At 40.2% G+C, this 26,674-nt stretch overlaps 1 protein-coding gene across 5 annotated transcripts in view; it reads right to left on the minus strand.

The window, feature by feature from the left end:
- Window positions 1–26,674, minus strand: part of ASTN2 (astrotactin 2) — a 999,842-nt gene that overhangs the window by 366,678 nt on the left and 606,490 nt on the right. For all 5 annotated transcript variants that reach the window (XM_054500794.2, XM_054500795.2, XM_054500792.2 and 2 more), the window contains one exon: window positions 19,239–19,427. In XM_054500794.2, coding sequence (XP_054356769.1) covers window positions 19,239–19,427 — 189 coding nt within the window. The remainder of the gene's footprint in view (window positions 1–19,238; window positions 19,428–26,674) is intronic.

Here is a 26,674-nt window from a genome sequence, read left to right on the forward strand (position 1 = left end):
TACTCTTATTACTACAATCACTACTGTTACTTGTTACTCTTGTTACTACAATCACTACTACATAAAGAAATACTGGAGAGATACCCAAGAAACTAATAAAAATGGGGGACAGGGGAAAAGGATAGAATAAAACTGAGAAAGGAGTGACATTCCTCATTGAATGTCTTTTATACAGTTTGTGTTTTTAAACTTTGTAACTTTAATGCCTATTAAGAAATCAGGTTAAAAATAAGCTGATATGGTTTAGCTATGTCCCCACTGAAGTCTCATCTTGAATTGTGGTTCCCATTATCTCCATGGGTCCTGGGAGAGACCCGGTAAAGATAATTGAATCGTGGTGGCCATTTCCCCCATCCTGTTCTCATAATAGTAAGTTAGTTCTAAAGAGAGCTGGTGGTTTTAAAAGGGGCTTCCCCTTTCACCGGACACTCATTCTCTTTCCTGCTACCCTGTGAAGAGGTACCCCTTCCGCCATGACTGTAAGTTTCTTAAGGCCTCCCCAGCCATGGGGAACTGTGAGTCCATTAAACCTCTTTCCTTTATAAAATACCCAGTCTTGGGTATGTCCTTACAGTAGCGTGAGAATGAACTAATGCATACGCCTACCAAACTGTCGCAGCCAAGGGGATCTAAGGAGATGGACAAGTCAGTGTGAGATGGTGACCAAGATGCTCTTAACCTTCCCATCAACTTGACTAAACACCAGGCAGGCTTCTCTAGTCTCTAGATCCCTGACCTGCCTTTTCTTAGAGCATTTACTTTGGAAACTTGCAATCGTAAATTCTTTCTCTGCCCCTTTAAGACATAAATCTTTTATAAAGTTTCTTGCCAGTTTTACAACCTAGGACTGTCTTTCTCAAGGATGTGGGAGCTATTTCTTTGAAATGTAATCATCAAGGAAGACAGTACCCTTATCTCCCAGTCTCTGTGGAAGGGTGGAAGCCCAACTTCCATGGACACCAATTAGCAAACACAGATGGCCTAATCACAGAGAAATATATTTGCAAAGTCAAGAATAACTCAATGTGCCGGACATATCCTATTGTTCCATCTCCTAATGTCCTCCAGTACTTTTCCACTTACTCCAGCAATTAAAAACCCTCCTGTACTTTTCAGTTTCAGTGAAATTGAGTTCAGACCTCTCTCTCCTTCCTTTATTGCAATAGCCTTGAATAAAGCCTTTCTTGCCTGTTTAACATTATCCAGTGTCATTTTGCTTTGATGTCTGTATGCTGAATGGGCTCCTGTATCAGAAAAAGGACATCAGAAAAAAACCAAGGAAATCTGAATAAAGTATGAACTTTAGGTAATAATAATGTATCAATATAGATTTATTAATTATAACAAATGTACCATACAAATATAAGAGGATGCTACGAGAAACTGGTTGCAGGGTATATGGGAACTCTCTGTACTATCTTTGTGATTTATCTATAAATCTGAAACTGTTTAAAATAAAAAAATATATTTTTTAAATCCTATCTGAACCTGGAGGACATTATGCTAAGTGAAATAAGCCAAACACAGAAAGACAAATACTGCATGTTCTCACTTGTATGTGGAATCTAAAAAGCCAAACTCATATTAGAGAGTAGAATGGTGGTTATCAGAGGCAGTGGGTGGGGAGAGGATGAGGAATTGTGGGGAGATGAAGAATAGGGAGAGATTGGTCAAAGGGTACAATGTTTCAAGTAGACAGGAGGAGTAAGTTTTAGTCCATTTCTCAGTGTGGTGACCATAGTTAATAATGTATTGTATATTTCAAAAATTTGCTTTGAAAAGTTTTTTAATATTCTCATCACAAAAAGTATGTGAGATGATGAATATGTTTATTAGCTTGATTTAATCATTCCACAGTGTGCACATATATCAAAACATCACATTCTATCTCATAAATATATACAAGTAGTATTTGTACATTTAAAATATATATTAAAAATAACCCTATCTGAGTGGAATATGGAAAAGAACATCCAAGTATCAGAAAGATCCAGTAAGTCCAGTAAGTAAGGCTCTGACACCAGCTATGTGATGACAGTCAAGTCATCAGATCTCTTTGAGACCCAGTTACCTCATTTATAAAATGACACTTGCAAATCCACTAACATCATGCATTCTCAGTAGTCGCAGAAATTGTCTTAGACAGTACAATGGCTTGTGGTCCTCCAATGTCTAACTCTACCCAATAAAACTGTGATCCTTAGTATTTAATTTCTCTCATTAAGAAGAATTCAATTCTATTTTTTTTCTATGACAGGGGGTGACAGTAAAAAACAAGTTTGAACACAGCCTTAGATAACACAAAAAATAAAAAAGTATATTATTTTCCCCTTTACACCAACATTAGACCGAGTTTTGTTCAGCCTGAATCCCCAGAACCTGTCACATAATAAGCACTTGATGTGTACTGATTGGCTGGAGCACAAAGCTGAAGCAAATTTAATTGCAATTTAGCTTAATTCTCAAGCTGTGTTTCCACCTTCTTTGCAAATACAGCTGTAAAATGCCTATATGGTCTCTGGGCTTGTTTATTCCCAGTGGCTTGGTCCTCACTAACTCCTAAGAAATAGGGAATTAATAGAAACTTACAGGGGTATCCTTTAAAGTAACTTTAGTTCTCTGACAAGTAAGAACAATCACTTCATCGTCTTTCTTTCCTCCTATTCTAGAAAGCATCAAAAAGAAACTGAAGCAGCCTCAAGGTCACTGGGAACTCAGTAAAGAATGAAGAGGCTGACTCAGGGTTTAAGGGTCTTTCAAAGTCCTCAGGCATACAATGAATTAACCAGCCCTGGGCTACTCAAATGCCTGTAGCTTTGACTCCTGGCTTGTGCCTGCTAATTAACTGTCCACTTAATGGGCTCCTCTGAGGATCTCAGGCTACATAAAAAAATAAATGCTCATTTTGGACTCTTAAAAGCCACCTTTGAGGTGTTCCACTAGATTATCATTAATAGAAATTATTCAGTGGTGATGTTACATAAAACCCCAGCCACTGCCCTTGGAGCTTTCTGTATAAATTCACATCCAATAAACTGTGATCATATCTTTCATTAGAACTGTTACTACATACATTTCTATTCAGGGCATCTCTCTGAAATAAAACTATTTCCCTAAAAGTTAATTTTCTTGATACACATGTGTGGGCTTATTAATGTGAGCTTAGAATAGACTTACTGTTTCATTTATCTGGAAGGAATACAAAGAAAGTAATGCTGGCAAATTTGCATCTCACATGATTTCAAGTGTGACAGGACACACACTACAACACAATTTTGGAGTAAGTGTATCTCACAGATCCCTGGATTCATGTTGAGAAAAATGTCACTAATACTCCCACATCTTTACAAGGCATTTTAACCTGACTTTTCTCTTTCTTTCTTTTTTTTGTTTTTTGTTTTTTTTTTTTTTTGAGATGGAGTCTTACTCTGTCACCCAGGCTAGAATGCAGTGGCATGGTCTTGGCTCACTGCAACATCTACCTCCCTGGTTCAAGCGATTCTCCTGCCTCAGCCTCCCGAGTAGTTGGGATTACAGGCACACACAACCACACCCGGCTAATTTTTGTGTTTTTAGTAAAGACTGGGTTTCACCATGTTGGCCAGGCTGGTCTTGAATGCCTGACCTCAGATGCTCTGCCTGCCTCGGCCTCCCAAAGTGCTGGGATTGCAGGCGTGAGTCCCCCCACCTGGCCTACCCTTACTTTTCTCATCACCTCTTCCTCCTCTTCATAATTCTCCTGTGAGGCAGGCACTGTTATGTTCCCTGATTTCATGGTGAGAAAACTGAGGCTCAGAAAGGCGATTAGAAGGTGCAAGGTCTTACAGCTAGTAATGGCCCCCTTTGGGGCTTACATAGCCTTTCCTGATGGAATGTCCATCCTCTGCCCTGGCTTCCTTACCTCTGCAATCCCATCCCTCCACCCGTTCATGACCCACCTTGACGTTCACGTCTGCAGACCCTCTTTGTTCTCATTTGCCTGGAACACTCCCTCACATGCTAACTGTTACTCTAGCCTCCAGGTCTCAGGGAGCACTTCTTCCAGGGAGTCTTTGCTGCCTCTCACTGAGCAAAATGCACTTGCTGAGTAGTCCATCTGCACAAGAATAGGGACGTCAACTGTCTTCTTCTCTTTATCTCCAGAGATTTTTTTTTTTTTTTTTTTTTTTTTTTGAGATGGAGTCTCACTCTGTCACCCAGGCTGGATGCAGTGGTGTGATCTCAGCTCACTGCACTTCTGCCTCCCAGGTTCAAGCGATTCTCCTACCTCAGCCTTCCGAGTAGCTGGGATTACAGGCATGTACCACCACGCTGGGCTAATTCTTGTATTTTTAGTAGAGACGAGGTTTCACCATATTGAAAAGAAAGAAAAGAAAGGAAAAAAAGGAAAGAAAGAAAGGAAGGAAGGAAGGAAGGAAAGAAGAAAGAAAGAAAAGAAAGAAAAGAAAGAGAAAGAAAGAAAGAAAGAAAGAGAAAGAAAGAAAGAAAGAAAGAAAGAAAAAAGAAAGAAGGAAAGGAAGGAAGGAAGGTAGGTCTCAAACTCCTGGCCTCTAGTGATCCACCTGCCTAGGCCTCCCAAAGTGCTGGGATTACAGACATGAGCCACCGCGCCTGGCCCTATCTCCAGAGATTTATAAGACCCGATATATAACAGGTGTTCAACAAAAACTCGTTAACTCACAAATGAGAACTAGTGGTAAAGCCAGGGCTAGAACTTCTGACCTCAAGTTCATTTCTTTGTCATCCTCTTATTCCCTCTTATAATTAATAAAACAATAACAGTAACAAATGACTTCTGACGTGTGATTTCTTTCTTGAGTGAGATACCAATGTGGATTTACCATAATGTAATACAGTAAAATTTCAGTACTATGGACTCCATTAAGAATCCAGCATGGCACATGTATACATATGTAACTTACCTGCACATTGGGCACATGTACCATAAAACCTAAAGTATAATAATAATAATAATAATAATAATTACAATAAAAGAAAAAAAAAAAAAAGAATCCATAATGCCTTGACCAGCGGCTGGGCTGGCTCATACCTCAAAAGTGTTTATTTATAAAAGAGATTGCTAAGCACTTTAGTGCATTAGCAGTGTAAACAAGATCATGGGGGAAATGGCAGAAGACACTTAAGAGAACGAACTGCCTGGAGTCACTTTGGAAGCACCCATTATGAACAAACAATCACTGTGCTAATTACAATTGCTCTGCTAATTACAATTACTGTGCTAATTACAATCTATCCTTATCTGTTCATAGGTTCCCTAAGGACTTTTCCTTCTGAGCGTTTAGACCAGCCTGAGTTACGGCCTGCATTTGAGTGTAATGAAATTGCACTTCTTTAAAAATTGTCTCTCCTTCAGATGTCTCAATGATTCAGATAGGCTTTCCCCTTCTAGAAAAAACACAGTCAGGGATTTTGAAGCCAGAAATTTAAAACAAAACCAAAAAAAGGGGGCAAGGGAGCTGTGAAGACAAGCAAAATGGATCTTGTTGATTTTGTTGTTTTAGCACCTTTTGCAGTCTAGAGACACATTTTTAGGTTAGTTGGAGAACATTTGAAATATACTCTGTACAATTTGTTTTCTTCATAAAACAACCAGGTTTGGTATATTTAGAGATGTGAACATTGAGAATAAAATTTTAAAAAATTAAAGCGGCTATTTTTCTTTCCTCTCTTACCATAAATAGGGGGAAAGATTACAGAGGGCTTGTTTAAAAATGGATTCCAATTCCCTGCTCCCCATTAAAAAAAATAATAATAATAATAAAGAACGTCTTTCACTAGATCTTCATTTTACTACTTACTTTCTGTCCCCAATTAAACTAATGGGTGTTGATGCTATGAGATTTTTGTTTCAGTGCTTAAGAATAATAAAGCTTCACCCAGGCCAATGTCTTCTCCTAAATGGATTTCTTGCTACTTTTCCAGGAGTTTGTCTTCAACCTTTGACCTGAAGCAGAATGCAGCCCAGCTCTCTGCTGGTAAGTAGCTTTCTGCTGCATCCAATTATGGCTGAAATTGCAGCGTGGGCACGTAGAGGAGGCTCTAATCCAGGCACCCAACCATGGCTTCAGCACCCGGGACTTAGCAGCCTGCCTTCAATAAGTGCCTTCTCTGTTGGCACTGATCTCTAAGCATCCCTGTGCCCATCAGATAGCAGAGCAGATGAACACAAAATAACTTCTGCTACATTATGCACTGGGGGCCTATTGGATTGCAGGACAGGGCTGTCTCCCCTGGCTGCTGCAAAACTGAAACATACTCTCTGCACTTGATCACTCTAGAGAGGATTACGTGCAGAAGACTTCTTTAGGATTCCATGGATCTCTAGTGCCATTGGCCTTGGGACTTGGTTCCTGCTTTCAAACTGGCAAATGGAGGAACAACAATTCTCCATTCTCAGGCATAACCTAGGCAGCTCGTGTTTCCATCTAGCATTTAAGTTCAGTTTAACACTTTGCTATTCAAAGCTGGTCCTCTGTACTCATGGACATAAAGATGGGATCAGCAGAAACTGGGGACTACTGAGCGGGGAAGGAGAAAGGAGACAAGGCTCAAAAACTAAATATTGGGTACTATGCTCAGCACATGAGTAAAGGGATCATTCATTTCCCAAACCTCAGGATCACGCAATATACCCAGGTAAAATACCTGTGCATGTACCCCCTGAATCTCAAAGTTGACAAAAAAATTTAAAAAGAAAAACAAAAAATAATAAAAATAAAACACACATAACAGTTAACCCAATCATTCTACTCCTAGGAATTTGTCCTACGGATATATTAGTATGCTCAGACATATATACATAAAATTGTTCACTGAAATATGTTTTGGAAAAGCCAAAAACTGGAAGCAACCTAGATGTGCATGAATAAAGAAGTGGTTAATAATTATACGATTCAATCATTCAACACATATTCAGCAGGAACTGGGGACACAGCAATGAACAACACAGACAAAAATCCCTGCCCTCATGGAGCATATGTTATCCCTACAGTGGAAAAATATGGCATGCCTGAAACGTAGGAGGAAGATCTATAAACATTGATAGCTCTCCAAGAGCTATGAGTAAGTGAAAAACTCAAGGTGCAGAACAGTATGGCTGGCTATCTAGCTAGCTAGCTATTTAGATCATACGATCCCACTTGGAAACACATATTTTAATTTGTTTAAAATTCTGGTGAATACAAAAGGAACTTAATGGTCCTTTGGGAAATGGGATTGAGGTCTGGAAAAAAGAGAATCTTAAATATGTTTGAAAAACAAACAAAAAAGCTGGTCCTCGGACCCAGCAGCTAATTTGAAATACAGAGCCTCAGAATTTATTACCTGTGGCCTACTGATGCATAATCTATATTTTAGCAGGCAATTGGTTCGTACATTAGAGTTTGAGAAGCACTGGTATAATTCATGTGTATTGAGTTCTGACTTTAAGCAGACATATGGAAAATTCCCACCTTTAGATAGGGTTTTCATGCATAATAATGATGAGCTATTATTTGCTTCCCAGCTCTTAGAGGATCATATGGTTTAGACCAGGAGTGTCCAATTTTTTGGCTTCCCTGGGCCATGTTGGAAGAATGGTCTTGAGCCACACATAAAATACACTAACACCAATAAACATAAAATACACTAACACCAATAATAGCTGATATGCAAAAACAAACAAACAAACAAAAAACCTCATTTTTTTTTTGAGACGGGGTTTCACTCTTGTTGCCCAAGCTGGAGTGCAATGGTGCAATCTCGGCTCACTGCAACCTCCACCTCCCAGGTTCAAGTGATTCTCCTGCCTCAGCCTTCCCGAGTAGCTGGGATTACAGGCATGTGCCACCATGCCCGGCTAATTTTGTATTTTTAGTAGAGACAGGTTTTCTCCATGTTGGTCAGGCTGGTCTCGAACTCCTGACCTCAGGTGATCCGCCCACTTCAGCCTCCCAAAGTGCTGGGATTACAGGCGTGAGCCATTGAGTCGGGCCAAAAACCTCATAATATTTTAAGAAAGTCTACAAATTTGCATTAGGCCACATTCAAAGCCATCCTGAGCCACATATGGCTTGCGGGCTATGGGTTGGTTGAGCTTGGTTTAGACCATGTGCATGTGCTGAGCACACATGTTATCTAGAGGCCGTGGAGTGTTTACAAGAGCAGCCCTTCAATCCTAGCTCCATTATTTACACTCTGTGTGGCCTTGAATGCCATGCTTCATCTCTCTGGGCTTCAATTTTCTCATGTAAAGAGTATGAGCATCAATCTGCTTTGTCAACATGCGTCATGGGAGAAATATCTGCCTATGCCCCTCAAACACAGGCTTTGAAAGGGATAGAAAACATAGTTTTACAAGATGGGTTATGCTTTAAGGGTATTGGGAAATGGACAGAGGATGTGATGTGGTGATAATAGGGGAAGAAAATTAGGACAGGTAGTAGGTGAGCAAGACTGATGTGCAGTCCAGTAAGACTTGCTGGTTAAGCTTCATGCTGTTTGAAAGGGCCTCCTTTCCTATTGGGCAAGTGGCACTTCTATGCTTATCGTTAAATTTTTTTGTTTTTTTTTTTGTTTGTTTTGTTTGCTTGTTTTTTTAGACGGAGTTTCACTCTTGTCGCCCAGGCTAGAGTTTAATGGTGCAACCTCGGCTTACTGCAATCTCCGCCTCCTGGATTCAAGTGATTCTCCGGCCTCAGCCTCCCACGTAGCTGGGATTACAGGCACCTGCCACCACACCCAGCTCATTTTTTTTTTATTTTTAATAGGGACGGGGTTTCACCATGTTGGCCAGGCTGGTCTCGAACTCCTGACCTTGTGATCCACCCGCCTCGGCCTCCCAAAGTGCTGGGATTACAGGCATGAGCCACTGCGCCTGGCCTTATCAGTAAATATTTTTAATATCACCCTAGAGGTGGGAGATTAGCATACCACTGCAACTTTTGGATCTAGGCCCAGGCCCTATATCAAATTCCACATAGTAAATATGAACACTTAAATCCCACATTCCTAATAAGATGTGTTTCATTACAGAATGTTCAGACAGAAAAAAAAGGGTGACCCTATAAGACACAGGTGACAGAACACACTGGAGAGATTACGTTTTCCCGAGGCTGTGATTCCACACTGCTAGCTGAGCTGTCCACTTCCCATGACCCTCACCCCCAGAGCATGAAGGGCTGAGCTTCCGCCCCTATCCTGGGCATTTGATGAAAGCACCATGTTTACCAAAACATGTGCTTCTTAGAAGTTGAGAGGATACCCCTGGCTCCAGTCCAGAAATAAGTTTTGCAGGGAATGAAAAAAAAAACCGATCTTCATCTGCTGTATGGCTCCTGGAACTGGGGGGAAAGGAATGCAATTTAAGGCAGAGAAAGGAATGGTTATTGGGATCCTACTGTGTGCTGGGAGCTTTGCTTATTTGTCTGTTAAATCCTTGCCAAAGCTCTTTGGGGTTATTTTAAGGCAAAACACCACTTTATAGTTGAAGATCTTGAGATTACTGAAGTTAAGAAATTTATCCAAAGCCACACAGCTTGGAAAGGGCAGACACGGGATTTGGACCCTGTTAGTTTTTAACAGTAGCACACCAGCCAGGAAGAGGATTTAGTCCCTGCATAATCCTGCACATGCAAGTGAGCTTTGCTTACAGCTCCTCCTTAGTGATGAACCTGGCAGCCCTCTATGGCACATGGGTCTTCTGTTTGCCAAGGACAGATATGAAACAGGTTCCAATTCCATTTAATTATCTCAACACCAGGAAGTGGGCATTGTTACTATTATTCTTAATTTAGGGATGGGGGAAATTGAGGCTTAATGAAATAATGTACCTAGAGTCACACAGTTGACCAAAGGCAAGCTGGGACTCTGAATCCAGAGCTGGCCTCTTAAATACAAAGTCATTGTATCCCAAAATTGTTGGATCATGTGAACCACTTGGAAATACTGGTAAAAATTTGCTTTCCCGAATACCTTTTCTGGGAAAAATGGTGGGTCTTGGTGCAGCCCCACGTGATTCTTATGATCAGGTGAATAGGAAAGGCTTCACTAAGCTCCTGGCCGTAGGAGTTGAGTAGCAAGAATGCTATGCTTTGTGTCAGATGCTCTCAGCCTCTATCTGATATTTGCACTAGCCTTAATTTACAGAAGAGGCCACAGAAACCAGAGAGAAGAATGGCCAAGGGTGATACAGCAGGAAATGGCAGAGCAGTATCAGAAACTCATAGGAGCAGAGAGTAGAACTGCAGTTGTCAGGAACTGGGTGAAGGGAAAAATGGGGAGGCAAGGACTAAAGGGCACAAAGTTTTGGGAACAGTTTTATTATGCAAGATAAATAAGTTCTGGAGATCTATTATACAGTATAGTCCCCATAGCTAACAATACCGTATTGTAGACTCAAATTTCACTAAGATATGTTAAATGTTTTGTTTTTTGAGACAGGATCTCAGTGCCACCCAGGCTGGAATGCAGTGGTGCCATCACGGCTCACTGCAGCCTTAAATTCCTGGGCTCTAGTGATCCTCCCACCTCAGTCTCTCAAGTAGCTGTGACTAGTGCTGCACAACACCATGTTCAGCTAACTTAACATTTTTTTTTTTTTTTTTTTTTTAGAGATATGATATCACTATAATCCTCAGACTGGTCTTGAACTCCTGGCCTCAAGCGATCCTCCCATCTTGGCCTCCCAAAATGCTGGGTGTTAAATGTTCTTAGCATTAAAAACTAAATAAACAAAGAGGGTGGGAGAAAACTGTGGAAGGTAATGGATCTATCTATGGCCTTGATGGTGGTGATGGATTCACTAGTATATACTTATCTCCAAACTAATCAAGCTGTGCACATTAGATAAGAACAGCTTTTTATATGTCAATGATACTTTAATAAAGTGGTTTGAAAAAAGAAAGTTAGCTTTCTGATTCCAGCCCCTATGGTACACCCAACATTGGTCTTGATTCCTGCAGAAGATGTCAGAAAACCTTGGAAACATGGGGCCACACAAAAGAAAAGAGATTTTTTTTTTTTTTCTGCAACCAGTTCAGGAGTCAGAATGCCAGGAAAATTCACCCCTTGACTCCTCTAATCCAGCCTCCAACTGCTGTCCTCAGTGCACTTCTAAGATCTTGCCAATGGTCCCCCAAAGAAGGCAGCAAACTGCTATGTTTCTAAGTGACAAGTTGAGGATTTTGCTAAGAGCTTGAATATTGCAGAATATTGCTCCATAGAGAGGCTTGGGAATAGCCTTGAAAATCAGAAGCTAATGCCTCCTTTTAATTAATACTGTCTCTACTAACAGCCTCTTTTGCTTTTTCTTATTTCAATGAGATCATCATCTATTATAAAGCACACAGACCTGAGAGTGCACAAACACAACTTCCAGGCCTGGTTCTGCCACTAATTCTCTATGGGACCTTGGCATTGGTGCTCCTGTACAGTGTCAGGGTTGCATGCCATGTCCCCAAGCCTTCAGACAGAATATAGTGCAGACAAACAGACTGAGCATTGAAGGACTGGCTTATTCATTTATTAGTGATATAATTTTAGGCAATTTACTTAACCACTGTGAGCCTCAGGTATCCCATCTACAAAAGGGGAGAGTTTAGCCAGGTGCAGTGGCTCACACCTGTAACTACAGCACTTTGGGAGGCTGAGGTGGGAGGATCACTTGAGGCCAGGAGTTCAAGACCAGCCTGGCCAACATGGTGAAACCTCGTCTCTACTAAAGATACAAAAACTAGCTGGGCATGGTGGCGCACGCCTGTAATCCCAGCTACTCTGGAGGCTGAGGCAGGAGAATCAGGTCAGCCCAGGAGGCATAGGTTGCAGTGAGCCAAGATCATGTCACTGCACGCCAGCCTGGGCAACAGAGCGAGGCTCTGTCCCAGACAAACAAACAAACAAAAGAGGAGAGTTTGTACAAATTGTTCTCCAAGGCTTTTCCAGCTATAAAGTTTGTGGTTCTCCACTAACCGAAAGAAAGAAATTGACAAGAGAATAGAATGATGTAGTATAGTTCTCAGAGGCTGCAATATGAAACAGGAGAGTGCTGGGAGTCTTGAAGGCATGACTGTTAAGTGAACTTTGGTGTTAAACCCCGATGCTACCACTTTAGCTGTTTGACTGCTAGGCTAGTTAGCCTAATCTCTCTGTGCTTCAGTGTCCACAAATATGTCTGTGCCTTTGTTTCTCAGTGTCTTATGATATGCTGAGATAAGATAGCATGTCTTATTGTAAGATGCATCATAAGATAGCATGTCTCTGTCCAATCCTTTGAGATAGCAATGGGACTTAATTTGACCAGAAATAAAAGCAGAATTTCACTGCTAGGATAAAGTTATGATAACCAAGTTTGTTTCTCACTATGAAAGCATTAATGGAAGCACAGAAAGGCGATTCTTCTGTCAGTCTAGATTTCCAAACACCAGAATGGCCAGGGCCCCTGCCATTCAGGGAGAGGCAGGTGGTATGACCAACACATAAAAACTTTCACAGTCAGGCCACTGAAGTTTGAAATTGTTTGTTCCCAAGACACAAACTAATGCATTCTGACTGATACATTCATTTCCTTTTATTCATAAAGCCAAGTTGTTAATGGCTCCTTTGCAATAGGTGTGAAAAGATCAAATGAAAAAACACATAAAGTATTCAGCATAGGACCAGACACATAAAAAATGTACACACCATTAAAGGTGGGGTGGGGGGGAGGCGGGAGGGAAAGAGGTAGAAGGGAGGGGAAAGAAGGTTTCAGAAGCAGCATGTTTAATTAATCACCTCTTAGGAAGGCACTAGAAAAATCATAGGCCAGAACGGCTGTGGAGACCACTTAATAAGAACTGACTCAATATCCTCAGTGGGGGAATGAGTGAGTGCTACTAACAAAGACCAGCTTTCCTTGAATCCTTATAGAAACCCCTTCAGTCTTGCCAGGCATGGGTTGTGGGTGCTGAATCCCCAAACCCCACATCTTACCCCAAACTGTCCTCTTATGCTATACAATATGCACATCTGATAAGCAGACAAGATTGAAAAGTCCCTTTCTAATAAATCTCTCATGAGCTCCTCCAGCTCTTTGCAGGTCATTCTTGAGGGCCTATGGGCAAATGCCTGCTGCCAGCAGACCTATCTTATTTATGGTGAGGCTTTTGCAAAATCTACCAGTGCAATTTGCTCAGTCCCCATTCCCAAGCAACTTTTCCTTCCTGCCATTTCTGAGTCACCAGGTTCAATAATAGTTCTTGACTGATGTTTATCTAAATCTCTGCAATCTATAACCAAAGTTTACCTTTCTTCCTTATAGGAATGAAGTACAATGAATGTGGGTAAGAGAGTGAGAGGGAGAGTAAAAAACAAACAAATAAACATCAAATATCACCAATCTTTGGTGAGTTTATCTAACTTGAACAGTCTGTCAATTCCCACACTGATCAAGAGCAAAGGAAAGGGGATTCTGACAGTGACCCTACGTAGATCACTAAGACCAACACTGTGCACCGGAAGGGATAAGAAACAACAAAGCTTGACATCACTTACTGGATTTGGGGGCAATTTGGAAGCGAAATCATTGGCTCTTCACATTTCCACAGAACTTGACATTTTACCAAAGGCTTCATTCATGTCAATTTCAACCTAATTCCTAATACAGTGGTCTCTCTCAGCACCATCCAGTCTCTCAAAACAAGCCCCATTCCCTTCCTAGGAATAAACTGTATTTTGATTTTTGTTATGAACTCTGTGTCCTTCTTTCTTGATCTTTTCATGTCTCCTTCAGTCCTTCCATCTTGCACACATTTCCCCCTTCCCCGCCTTCTGCTGTCTGTCTCTGTACCTCCTTAACTCTGTTCACAGCTCTACATCTCTTCTTAATTCTTTCTTTGCTTGCTGTTCCCTCCTGCTGTGACAGAGACTGTTCTTTAGTGTCTCCTCTGTTTTTGCCTCTCTCTCCCTGCCTCTGCTCTGTCTGTCTGATTGAGTCTCCTTGTCACTCTTGCCCTATCTTTATCTTTCCATGTGAGTCCCTTAATGTGCACCATGCTTAATTTTTGCACGCAGTGCAAACCCTTGGACTGGTCAGGAAATATCACCACATGCTCACCCCCCAGAACAGGCTGTAGCCTACATGCAGTGACCTGAAGAGGTAGCTCCCCATGGAGTGGTCTTTGCCTAAGATCCCTCCTTAGTTATAAATTTGGTCTCCCCCTGTGGCACCTGGGTCCTCACTCTACACTGAGAACAGGGATAGAACACATGGCTCTCCTCATCACATGCTGATATGGGATATAAAGTAGTTGCATACATCCTTTACTGCAGAACAAGAAACCAGGGAGCACTGGTTTGGGAGTCAGAAACTAACTTTCAGCGTAAAAGGAGTTCCAATCACTGTGAATATTGAGCCAATTATATTATTTCCTGAGCTTCCGTTTCTCCATCTGTACAAGTAAGGTCTGAAATAGTTAATCTTTAAGTTCTTGTCTAGTTCAGAGACATTACATTTTTAAGCGCTTTGTAAAGCAGAAATCCGGGTTGCTCTTTCAGAGATTCAAGAGAGGAAATGAAAACACAGACCTCTCTTATATCAGCAGTTGCTAGGTGGGGTGATCTAGGCAGGGGCAGGGAGGAGTACAAAGCAGAACTGCAGCTGTCACACAGGAGACACTAGTTGGTAGAGAGTTTGATATCCTAGGCCAGCCAATTGTCAGGAAATGAGGCATATGGTGAGACGGCTGGTGGCAGTACTTGCTGGCTACTCTCTAGGGCTGGACCAGAGATTACTTACAGGAGGGAGGAAAGGAAGTAGTAGGAGGAGAGAAATGACAACTGCATTTGATGCTGAAATACTTGCAGGCTTTCAGGAAATGTGAAAGACAAAGGAGCTCCATCCTCCCCACTGTCTGGAGCTCAGGAGGGGAGACTTGAAAAAGATAAATTTACAGCTGGGCGGGGTGGCTCACGCCTGTAATCCCAGCACTTTGGGAGGCCAAGGTGGGTGGATCACGAGGTCAGGAGTTTGAGAACAGTCTGGCCAACATAGCGAAACCCCATCTCTACTAAAAATACAAAAAATTAGCCAGGTGTGGTGTGTGCCTGTGATCCCAGCTACTTGGGAGGCTGAGGCAGGAGAATCACGTGAACCTGGGAGGTGGAGGTTACAGTGAGCCAAGATCACGTCACTGCACTCCACATTCCAGCCCAGGCAACAGTGTGAGGCTCTGTCTCAAAAAAAAAAAAAACAAAAAAAAAAAACAAAAAAAAAAAGAAAGAAAAAGAAAGAAAGAAAGAAAGAAAGGAAAAGATAAATTTAGACCCATCAGAAGTGGCTTGCCTTTCCACAGTGGGGAGGCAACTGACTTAGCATGGTTCCAAAAGGATACATGGTCTGGAGATGGAAATAATTGCAAAGAAAGTTTAGCTGAAGCCAAGGATGACAGAGCTTAAATGGAATGGATTGCTCTAGTATAATGGTGGTAGTCTTGGGAGTTTTCTAAATCTTGAGGCTGTCATCAAAAGAGAAAATCCTGGTCTGTTCACTATACTCCCCTCCATGAGCAAATCAGGGCACTTAGGCTCTGGCTGTTCAGAGGCAATCCAGGGTTGAGAAGTTGGAAACAATGAGCAGAGTGTTTGAGGCAGAACGATGACTTCTAATGGATCTAAAATTGTGTCTGGGACTGGACAGTCCTAGGCCAGCCTTTAAGGTGCCATGTTCTTTCTTTTTCTTTTTTTTTTTTGACATGGAGTCTTGCTCTGTCACCCAGGCTGGAGTGCAGTAGCACTATCTCGGCTCACTGCAAGCTCCGCCTCCCAGGTTCATGCCTTTCTCCTGCCTCAGCCTCCCAAGTAGCTGGGACTACAGGCAGGCGCCACCACGCCTGGCTAATTTTTTCTATTTTTAGTAGAGACAGGGTTTCACCATGTTAGCCAGGATGGTCTCGATCTCCTGACCTTATGATCCACCTGCCTCAGCCTCCCAAAGTGCTGGGATTACAGGCATGAGCCACCAAGCCCGGCGGTGCCATGTTCTTTCTCACTGACGAGTCTGTTGGCCGCGGGAAGATAAGCACTCCAAGCAGTCAGGAGATCTGAGAACGTGGGCTGGTCCCACAATGACTTGCTTTGTGACCAAGTCCTTTCCCTGCATGTAAAATGAGATCCCAGGATTTAATGAAGTTTGTTCAGGATCTAGCCTCTTACTACCCATGTGGATCCTTCTTTTGGACCAAGCTATCCTTCACACAAAAGAATGGTACATTGGCTCAATTATCAAATGCCAGCCGCTCTGAGAGCTGCTGTGAGAAATGAAACTCCATAAAACATACAATGTACCTACGGAAATGGCTGGCTTCTGTAAAAAGCACCCTGTTTTAAAGATGAAGCAGTAGAATTATGCTTCTCATGGGTGGGGCTGGGATTTGAAGGCATGTTCATTGGCAATCTGTTTTCTTGACTCCCACCCTTGCTTATCCATATGTCTGGGCCTTTGCAGGCTCCTTCCTGGACAGGAAAATGCCCTTTAACTCTTATCTCTCCCAAGAGGCACTATTCTCTGCTATCACTTCAAACCTCAGTTCACAAGCTTTGTCCTTTGAGAAGCCCTTTATCTTTCCTTCTAATTCCTTTCAACAGCCTTCCCATGGGAACTCTTTGGAAACCATTGTCTTTCCTTGGAACACTGCTTTGCAAATTAAATTTTTGTATTTTTTTAAAACTTGTGTGTGTCATCTTGCAAGCTTTTAAATTTCTTCCTCAAAGAGAAAGAATAATTCCTTTTTTTTTATTTTGTATTCCAAGCAGCATTATTCTATCCATGATGTTGCTCAAGACACACTTTCATAGACCATTAAAATTATAGAAAACTAGTATCGTAGAATCTCAGCATTGAACTGCAGTTAATCCAGACTATCCTTAAATTTTCCCCAGAGCTTTTCCTGATTTTTGTTCTTGTTTTTTTTAAATAGAGACAAGTGTTCACTCTGTTGCCCAGACTGGATTGCAGTGGCATGATCATAGCTCACTGTAACCTTGAATGGCCAGGCTCAAGTGATGGTCCTGCCTCAGCTTCCCAAGTAGCTGGGACTACAGACATGTACCAGCAAGTTCGAATAACTTTTTTTGTTTCTTTGTTTTGTTTTGTTTTGAGATGGAGTCTCACTCTGTCATCCAGGCTGGAGTGCAGTGGCGTGATCTCAGCTCACTGCAAGCTCCGCCTCCTGGGTTCATGCTATTCTCCTGCTTCAGCCTCCTGAGTAGCTGGGACTACAGGCACCCGCCACTACGCCTGGCTATTTTTTTGTATTTTTAGTAGAGACGGGGTTTCACTGTGTTAGCCAGGATGGTCTCAATCTCCTTATCTCATGATCTGCCTGCCTCAGCCTCCCAAAGTGCTGGAATTACAGGTGTGAGCCACTACACCCAGCCCAGTTAAAAAAAAAAAAAAAAATTAGCAGAGATGGAGTCTTGCAAAGTTACCTAGGCTTGTCTAAAACTCCTGGGCTCAAGTGATCCTCCCACCTAGGCCTCCCACAGTGTTGGAATTACAGGTGTGAGCCACCATGCCTGGCTCGGAGCTTTTCCAGTAAAGTAGCATTCAGTCTCTGCTTGAGCAACTGAGTCATGGATCCACCTGCCAACGATACCTAGTGTCAGAGGGGCTATTTCTATCTCATTTTCCATCTTATGCCCAATAACCAGCATGGTATATGGGAAAGAGGAGATTCTCAAAGAGTATATGATGATTACAAGGATGAACGGTTTTAGTGAATTCACACCTCCATTCTCATTCTGTAAAATGGGAGTAAGAGGGTATGCTGAATTGAAATACAAAAGCAAGGTTTTAGAGTCAGCTGGAGTTACATCTGATTCCTGACTCTACCTCTTACTAGATGATGATCTTGAGAAAGTCACTCAACCTCTCTGGATTAATTTCTCAATTGTAAAATGGAGGTCGTAGTGCCTCCAATGATTCTAATAATGAGCTAAAATGAAATTATCTTGGCTCTCCTACTTCCTAGAAGGGAGTCTTTGGAAAGCTACTTTAGATTTCTGTTTCTCTTCTGTATAAAAAGGATGATAATGACTCCTGCCTTACAGGATCATTGTGAGGATTATGTAAGTTAATAGGTAAAAAATACTTAGAAAACCCTTTCGTGTATGCTGAATCAATGTTAGTGGACATTATTATTGTTAGTAGTAGTAGTTAGTAGTAAAGAGCTTGACACAGAATAATTATTAATAAATGGTAACCATTATTACCACTCACAATACAATTATCACTACTATTAGTAAGATGATGGAATGGAAACAATGATTATTATAATGGTGACTTATTACTAGTTCTGACTTTTATTGATATGACCTCAAATGATTAGGAGAACCTTGCTTTGTGATAATATCTTATTTTTTTATGCAAACATGGTTAAAAGTATAATGTGTGTGTGTGCGTGTGTATGTGTGTGTGAGTGTGTGTTTAGATAATCCTTTTCTATACATACAACAAATCTCACTCTACTAGCTTATGGTTCTTCAAGCTTTGAGGCATAAGTAAGTCACCACTTAAGGTTTCTCTTCTTTAGGCAGAACAGTTTCAGTTTCTTCAACTGTCCAAAAACTCTTTACCAATATCTTGCATGTTTAATCCTCACATAATCTGGCCAACCTAGCCATCACTCACTATTGAGTGAAAAAAGCAATTTCTAAACAGCTTTACCTGGATTTGGGGAGTGTGTGTGTGTGTGTGTGTGTGTGTGTTTGTGTGTGTGTAGGCAGACAGGAAAAAGCAGAGAGAGAAAGAGAGAAGTAGAAATTTTAAGAGCATTCAGGAAAATGTTAATTCTAGGTATTTCTGGGTGATGGGATTTTTATTTTCTACTACATTAAATGTCTTTATTTTTGAACTGCCTGAACAGCATGCATAAAATACTTATTTTTCAGTAGACTGAAAGATTAATTAATGTTTTTCAAAATGCCATTAACTGTACTTATATGATAATTTAAGATTGAATTTAAAATGTGGGGATAGAGCTAGGAAAATGGCAAAGTGGGACAAATATATGCTAGGACCATGAAAAAGAAACCTTATGGAATAAAGTTTGCTGACTTTCCACACTCCTTAAGAGGGTACCTGTGAGCTTAAAGTGATGCTGGCCAGAATAACAGGTCTCTACCCCATTGTGCCCATGGCTTCCTCCCTGTGCCCAGGTTGTTTGTCAGTGACTCAGACCAGCAATGTGCAAGTGTCTACAGCATACCTAAAGGTCATCTGGAAGACTTGGCCTTGGTTCACATGTTGGGTCCGGTTGTTGTAACCATGTAGCATCTCTCCAAAGAGGGTATCATTGAATTTGGAGTCAGGTTTGAGGCACTTGGGGCCCTCGCAGACATCTGAGAGCATTAAGCAGGATTTTCCATCAGGAGCCAGTTTGTACTCCTCCACGCAACTGTATGATAAAACAGAGCTCAGAATTAGCTTCACATCCTGAATGCCCCCATTGGGGGTGACCTAAAACCAAGGCCTCCTTTCCCTGCAAAACAGGTCAGAGTTTAGGAAGGAGACAGCTATTCTGCCTGGAATCTATCTAGGGCACAGATGTCTAGAGAGAAGCACATTAATACTGCAAATTGGTAAATTCAAGGAAAGTCATTTGTGACATTTTGGAGGAGTCAAGGGGACACCAGCATGCACGTTCACACACAAAGCAAATTTAAAAACTGTTTCCCATGAACACACAGACTTTAAAAAGCATGACAGACCAATTCACAGGGAATCATCAACTAGTGTCTCAAACCAGAATCTATTCCCAGTACATCTGTCAACCAAGGTTGAAGACGGTAGCAAATACAAGATTTTTATCATCCTGGTAGCTCGGGTGTGAAACCTTCCAGGACCATGGACAGCACAAGGCTTCGTTCACTTAGGGATTTTAGCAGCCTCCATTGGTCTAACAGTCAGAAAAGCCCTTGATAAGCCTTTGAGATGGGGTGGCCTCATCTATGGACAAAACAGGCATCTGAATAAGGTGTGGAAACAATATTTGCAATTTGAAAAAGATTTGCAGTGAGAAATCTCAGAGAGGCATGGGCTGGAGGGGATGGGGATGGTTGGGGCAAGAAATCAGAGATCTCAGCCCCTGAAAAATCATTCCAGAAACTGGAATTCTATGAGTGTCTACCTTTTCAAAGTTCAGCGCTAAGCACTAGGAGTATGGTGCACATAAATAAGACAGACAAGAGAATGGTTTGTGAGATTGGACAGACCTGTACAAATGCCATTTTTCTCCTTGTGACCTATGTGAACATGAGTGAGTCATTTAACTTCTATGATCCCCAGTTTCCTCAAGTGTAAAATAGAGTAGACACTTCTACCTTAATTCAGTAGGATGCTATAAGGTCACATGATACATTGGCCACAAAAAAAAAAAAAACAGGAATTGCAATATACTTAACACAATAATCATAATAGTGGTAGTAATGCTGTTATTTCTATTTATTGAGCATGTACTATTCACTGAACACTTTATGTATTTATTATCTAACCACGAAGAAAGAGTAATATCATCATTTCCGCTTTACACATAAGCAAAATAAGGAGCCAAGAAATAAAGCATGTCATACTGTGAGTAAGTAGCAAAGTTGATATTCAAATTCAGTTCTGTTAGAAAAAGGGATGTTTGTCTATTTTTGTCTCCTCCAAATCTAGTGCTTTCTATGTGCACAAAATGACCCTGGTTGGTATATCAGTTTGAGAAAGTAAACAGCAGGCAATCTCCTATTTGCCTTTCTTTCAAGGGGTGTAGCAAAGATTCATTGAAACTAACTGCAAAGAGACTCAGGAACTCAGATGGGAGAAGGAAGAGGCTCTGTATGGTGGTTTGGAAAGAAAATGTACACAGGTTGTGGGAACCAGTAGCTGATGCTACAGATATAGAGCTGAACTGGAGGCAGAAAGAAGACAAGCATAGCTGAAAACTTGACCCAAGATCACTCTAGTGAAAAGCCAGGAAGTCTCATGCATGAAGTAAACTGTCACTGTTTCCTGGCTTTCCCCTAATCCCTGGCGTACTGCACTGATGCACTGATTGTCTTTCTAATGTTCACATGTTCCTTTCCATAGTACAGTGGGGAAATCTCTTGGAAAAGGGCCCTGTCTCAGATCCTTGGTAAAGTATATCCCCTTCTTTTTGCATCTGTTAAATATTACTAAGTCCCTTTTAATACAGTTGCAGTGCAGATGAAATGAGTGTATATAGAAGTGAATCGTACATGGTGAGTGCTTGATAAAGTCTAGTTCCATCCATTTATTCAGAAAATATGGAGAAATGGTTTACTGGGTACACTGGCTAGAGTACTCTCTCTCTCTTTCTTTCTCTCACCCTCCACACATACCCACATCCCTGTGTGACTGTGAATAAATATATTATTGTTGAAGATGAGTAGACATTATCAAAGTCTGGCCGCGTGCAGTGGCTCACGCCTGTAATCCCAACACTTTAGGAGGCTGAGGTGGGTGGATCATGAGGTCTGGCATTCAAGACCAGCCCGGCCAACATAGTGAAATCCTGTCTCTACTAAAAATAAAAAATAAAAAATAAATTAGCCAGGTGTGGTGGCAGGCGCCTGTAATCCCAGCTACTCGGGAGGCGGAGGCAGGAGAATCACTTGAACCTGGGAAGTGGAGGTTGTAGTGAGCTGAGATCACGCCACTGCACTCCAGCCCAGGCAACAGTGTGAGACTCCGTCTCAAAAACAAAACAAAACAAGACAAAAAAAAAAAACATTATCAAAATCTATAGAGTAAAATATGGAATTTCTTCATTTCCCACTCCTCACTTCCTGTCCCAGAGGTCACCATTGTTAATTTTTATGTGCTCTTCCAGGAGTTTTTCAATGCATTTAAATACATATTGTGTGTGTGTGTGTGTGTGTGTGTGTGTGTGTGTTTGTGTATACATACACATTTCTTTGAATTTGTAGACTAAATTGGGGGGATTTATATAAACACACATATGCACACACACATATCATAATAAACTCATAAACAGAATTACACTATATATTGTTGTGAGACATGCATTTCCACTTGATGTTATTTCTTGGAGATCTTTTCAAAACACTATACATATAGATCTATCTTTTTTAATGGTTATTTGGCATTGCACAGTATAAACGTACCATAATGCTTTTAACTAATTTTTATTGATGGGCACGTTGGCTGTTTATAGCTGTTTGTTATTACAAACAATGCCATAATGAAGATCTTTGCACATACATCATTGTGCCCAACTATGTGTTTCTATAAAACAGATACTCAGAAAAGAAATTGCTTGGTTAATGTTTTATGAATTTTAAAATTTTGATAGATCTACTAAATAGTTGCCTGTAGAATCTCTACCCATTTACAATCCTATAATTGATGAATGGCAGATCCCATTTTTCTACATCTTTCATGTTCATCACTGCCAGTCTAGGATAGGAAAAATAACTCATTTTTGTTTGGATTTGCATTTCCCTTGTTACTGATTAAGTTCAGCATCTTTTCATGTTATGGTCACTTGCATTTCTCCTTCTATAGATTATCCATTAATGTGCATTGACCATTTTTCTATTGTGATATTTGCCTTTTTCTTTGTATTGGTTTATATATGCTCTAAATATTTTCTGGGTAGTTATCCTTCACCTTCCATATATATTAAAATTTTTTTCCAGTCTGTGCTTGTATTTTAATCTTCCTTTTGGTATCTTATTACCTCTTTCTTCTGGTCTTTGTGTCTGAAATTTGTGCAATGTTTAGAAACCCACAAGATGATAAAATATATTTCTGTATATTATTGTAGTATTGTATAGGTTTAAAAAATCTTTGGTTATTTAATAGGTAGGGCATTTATTTTTGAATGTAGTGTGAGTGGTTATTTTAACTTAACTGTTTTTTAAAATGGGTAGCCAATTGTCTGTAGTGTCTGACCTTTCAACAACAAATTTGAAATGTTATTTTTTTTTTACACGTGCAATCCCTACATATGACATATATACATGGTTGGTGTTTTTCCTGTTTAATTATCTGTATATTCCTGCAGTAATTCCAAGATTTAATTACTATAGCTTTATAGCCTGTTTTGGATATAATAATAAAGTAATACTCCTCCCCTTCATCAACACTAGTTTTCTATTTCCAAATTTCCTGACTGCTCTTCCATATTTTTCCTTTCAAATGAATTTCAGAATGGGCTTATCAAATTATATGCAAATCCCTAGCGGAATTTTGGGTAGCATTGCTTTAAATTTGTAAACTAAATTGGGGGAAGTTTTTGATTTTAATTTTATTTCATTTTCTTTTATTTAATATATACGTTTTGTGAGTTAACTCTGTGCTGGGCACTTCTGATAAGTGTGATAAAGACATCTTGCATTAACCACACTGTGTCCTCTTCCTGGACTTGCATTGCATTTTGTCCTCTTCCTAGACTTACATGTCTAAGCCTGTCTTGCAATTGGGCTGAAGGGGCCATGCAACTGGATTCTGAACAATGGAATCTATGCTGACATGATACAAGTCACTGCCAGAATTAGCCTTTTCAAAACATCCTGTGATTTTTCAAGCTGCCTCTTCCCTTGTTATGGCAAGCTTGGAGACCATGTGTTCCCGATGCATTCTACAGGATGGAGGAAGACTGCCACAGTCACAATAGACCTTGCACAAATGAGAAATTAGCTTTCGTGCACAAGCTTCTGGTTGGGCGAGGGGGCTCATTTGCTACAGGAAGAAAGCTTATCTTATCCTGACTAATACAGCATCTTTATAATTCGGAGTCCTCTAACTCAGAAACAGTTTGTATCTCTATTTATCAACTGTTCTTTTAAAACATTTGGTGAAGTTTTTGACTTTTTGTTATAAAGGTTTTGCACGTGTCTTTTGGAGATTATTCATGGGCATTTATGAAAGGCACTATGCTGTAGAGGTTTATCCAAGTATGTTTTGGATCCAGACTAACAGAGTCCAAATCCTGAGTCTGACACCAGTTGTGTGACCTCAGACAAACTACTTAACCTCTCTGTACTTCCTTTGCTTATCTATAAAGAAGATCATATGTGCCTTTTAGAGTGAAAATTCTACTGTTGCAATCTTTTAAACTTCAGAAATAGGATCAGTTTTTCATTTATGTTTTCTTTTATGTTTTCCACATAGTTATTACTGACTTGAGAAAAGCTGTTACTGATTTTTCTAAGTTGATGTTGCATCCTACGAACATAAAGAACTTAAACATTCTAACATGTCTACTAAATTTTTCTAGATGGATAGCATATATTTGCTCAGTTTGGGTATTAGGATTATGGAATAAGTTAAAAAACTATCCTTTTTTGTTTCTTTCTCTGGATCAGTTTATATAAGATAGATGTTATCCATTACTTGATAATTTGATAAGTCTTGCCTATAAAATCCCCTGGGCTTGATGGCTTCCTTTCAGTTGTAGATATTTAGCTCTTATCATTTATTTCCTTATTATCTGCCTATTTAGATTTTCTATATCCTCATAACTCAAACTTCGTAATTTATATTTTCTAACATTATAATGCATTTTATCAAGACTTTCACATGTATTAGTGTAAAGTTCTATGCAGTGATCTCATTAAATTTCTTTTATCTTTTATGTTTCTATAGTTAAGGCACTAGCCCATTCGTAATGTGTTTGTGTTCTTTCTTTGCTCTCTCCTTTGAATAGGCTTTTTGTATTTTGTATTTTATTGGTGAGCTCCCTTTTTTCTTTTCTATTTAATTTATTTCAGCTTTTATTTGTATCAATTCCTTCCTGCTGTTTTATCGGACTTTGTTTTATAATTCTTTCTATGGCTGCTTAAGTCAAACGCCTCATTTGTTTATTTTCAATCTTTCTTGCTTCTTAATAAATGCCTTGAAGCTTCTGACTGTGGCTTTGCCCACACCCCATAAGTCTGACATGCAGCCCTCATGCTCCTGCTCATTTCTAACAAGGTGAAAATTTGAGTTTGATTTTTTCCATATCCAAGTGTCACTTACAAGATATTTAAAAATATAATTCCAAAATAGATAATTTGTTTGTTCCTCTTTTTCTAATATTACTGCATTTTTAGACTAACAGTGTAGTTTGTATAATTTCTATGTTGATAAATTTTTGAGATTCTAAAGGAGTCACAGGTTGAGATTTTAGAGCTAATTAAACTTGAGTTCAAATACAGGTTGTGCCATCTACCAGCTACATGACCTTGATCAAGTCTGCTAATTTCCGTAGGCTTTGGTGTCATAATCTATTAAGGAAAATGACAATCCTTATCATGAGGATGTGAAAATTAGAGATAACTTATACAAAGGACGAAACTGTATCTCTCATACAGTATTCAAGTAATGCATCAGCTATTATGCTTATTATTGTTATTGTTGTTGTTACTTAGTCTATTAACACATTTACATATCCCAGGAAGTATAAATTTATTTCTATTGGTTCTCATATCCTAGTTGCTGGCCTCTATAGATCCAGATTTCTTAAAGTTGACATAGTTGCCATTCTTTGATTCCTTTTTTCTTTTTCTGCTTCACAGCACATATTTGAGAACTTCTTATGTTGCATTCATTGGAAATAAGGTGTACATATAATTTGTATATATTTTTACATGTGTAATTATTATATAGAAGTTAAATATATGCATTATTTGTGTGTGTGTGTCTCTGAGTGTGTGTGTGTACATACACACGTATTTGCAAAGCTCAGTCCCACATTTAGGATCCCAGAGTTTCGTGGAATGCTATTGTATATATGACCTGGTTTGCTCCTTATAACCTGTAATAGGTAGAGTAATGGCCTCCTCAAAATGCCCACATCCTAATCCCGAACACCTGAGGTAATCTGACATGGCAAAGGAGACTTTGAAGATGGGATTAAGTAAAGGATTTTGAGCTGGGAAGATTATCCTGGATTACCTGGGTGGTCTCAGTGTCATCACATGGTTCCTCATAAGAGGGAGATAAGTGTGTTAGTCAGAGGAGATGCAACTTAGAAGCAGAGGAGAAAAAGAGGGGAGCAGAGTAAGGGACCATGAGTCAATGAATGCAGATACTCCCTAGCAGTTGGAAAAGGCAAGGAAATAGATTTTCCCCTAAGGCCTGCAGAAGGAATGCAGCCCTGCCACTGTCTTGATTTTAGTAATATTGACCTTGAGATCTGTAAAATAAAGTGTGTTATTTTAGGACACTAAGTTTGTGGTGATTCATTACAGAAGCAATAGGAAATGTGCGACACTCAGAGGGAGGTATTGTCTCCACTTTCAGATGAGAAAATTGAGGTTTAGAGAAGTTGAGTGACTTGCCCATGGAGGTATGTCTAGTCAATAGTGGTGCTGGGAATCAAACCTAGGAGCTCAAGACGTGTGTGTGAATGTGAGTGTGTGTGTATGACTTTAAGCATATCACAACTGTGGATTTACAGTGATTTTTCTTTTCCCTGTGGGTGGGAAAAGATTGTGGCTTGTAGGAGAGATTCAGGGGGAAAAAATTCCCATCCTTGTAAAGGAAAATGATCCCCTGAGTTTTGAAACAGGAGCAGTTCTCCCCCGCCGAGCCACCTAAGGGCATAGGAAGGTTTATGCTAAGGTCTATTTAGTTGTTGGGTTTTTTAAAAAATTTTATTTTTGTACTATGACACATAATTATATAGCTTCT

The sequence above is a fragment of the Pongo pygmaeus genome, chromosome 13, assembly GCF_028885625.2.
Source record: "Pongo pygmaeus isolate AG05252 chromosome 13, NHGRI_mPonPyg2-v2.0_pri, whole genome shotgun sequence".
Taxonomy (NCBI): Eukaryota; Metazoa; Chordata; class Mammalia; order Primates; family Hominidae; genus Pongo; species Pongo pygmaeus.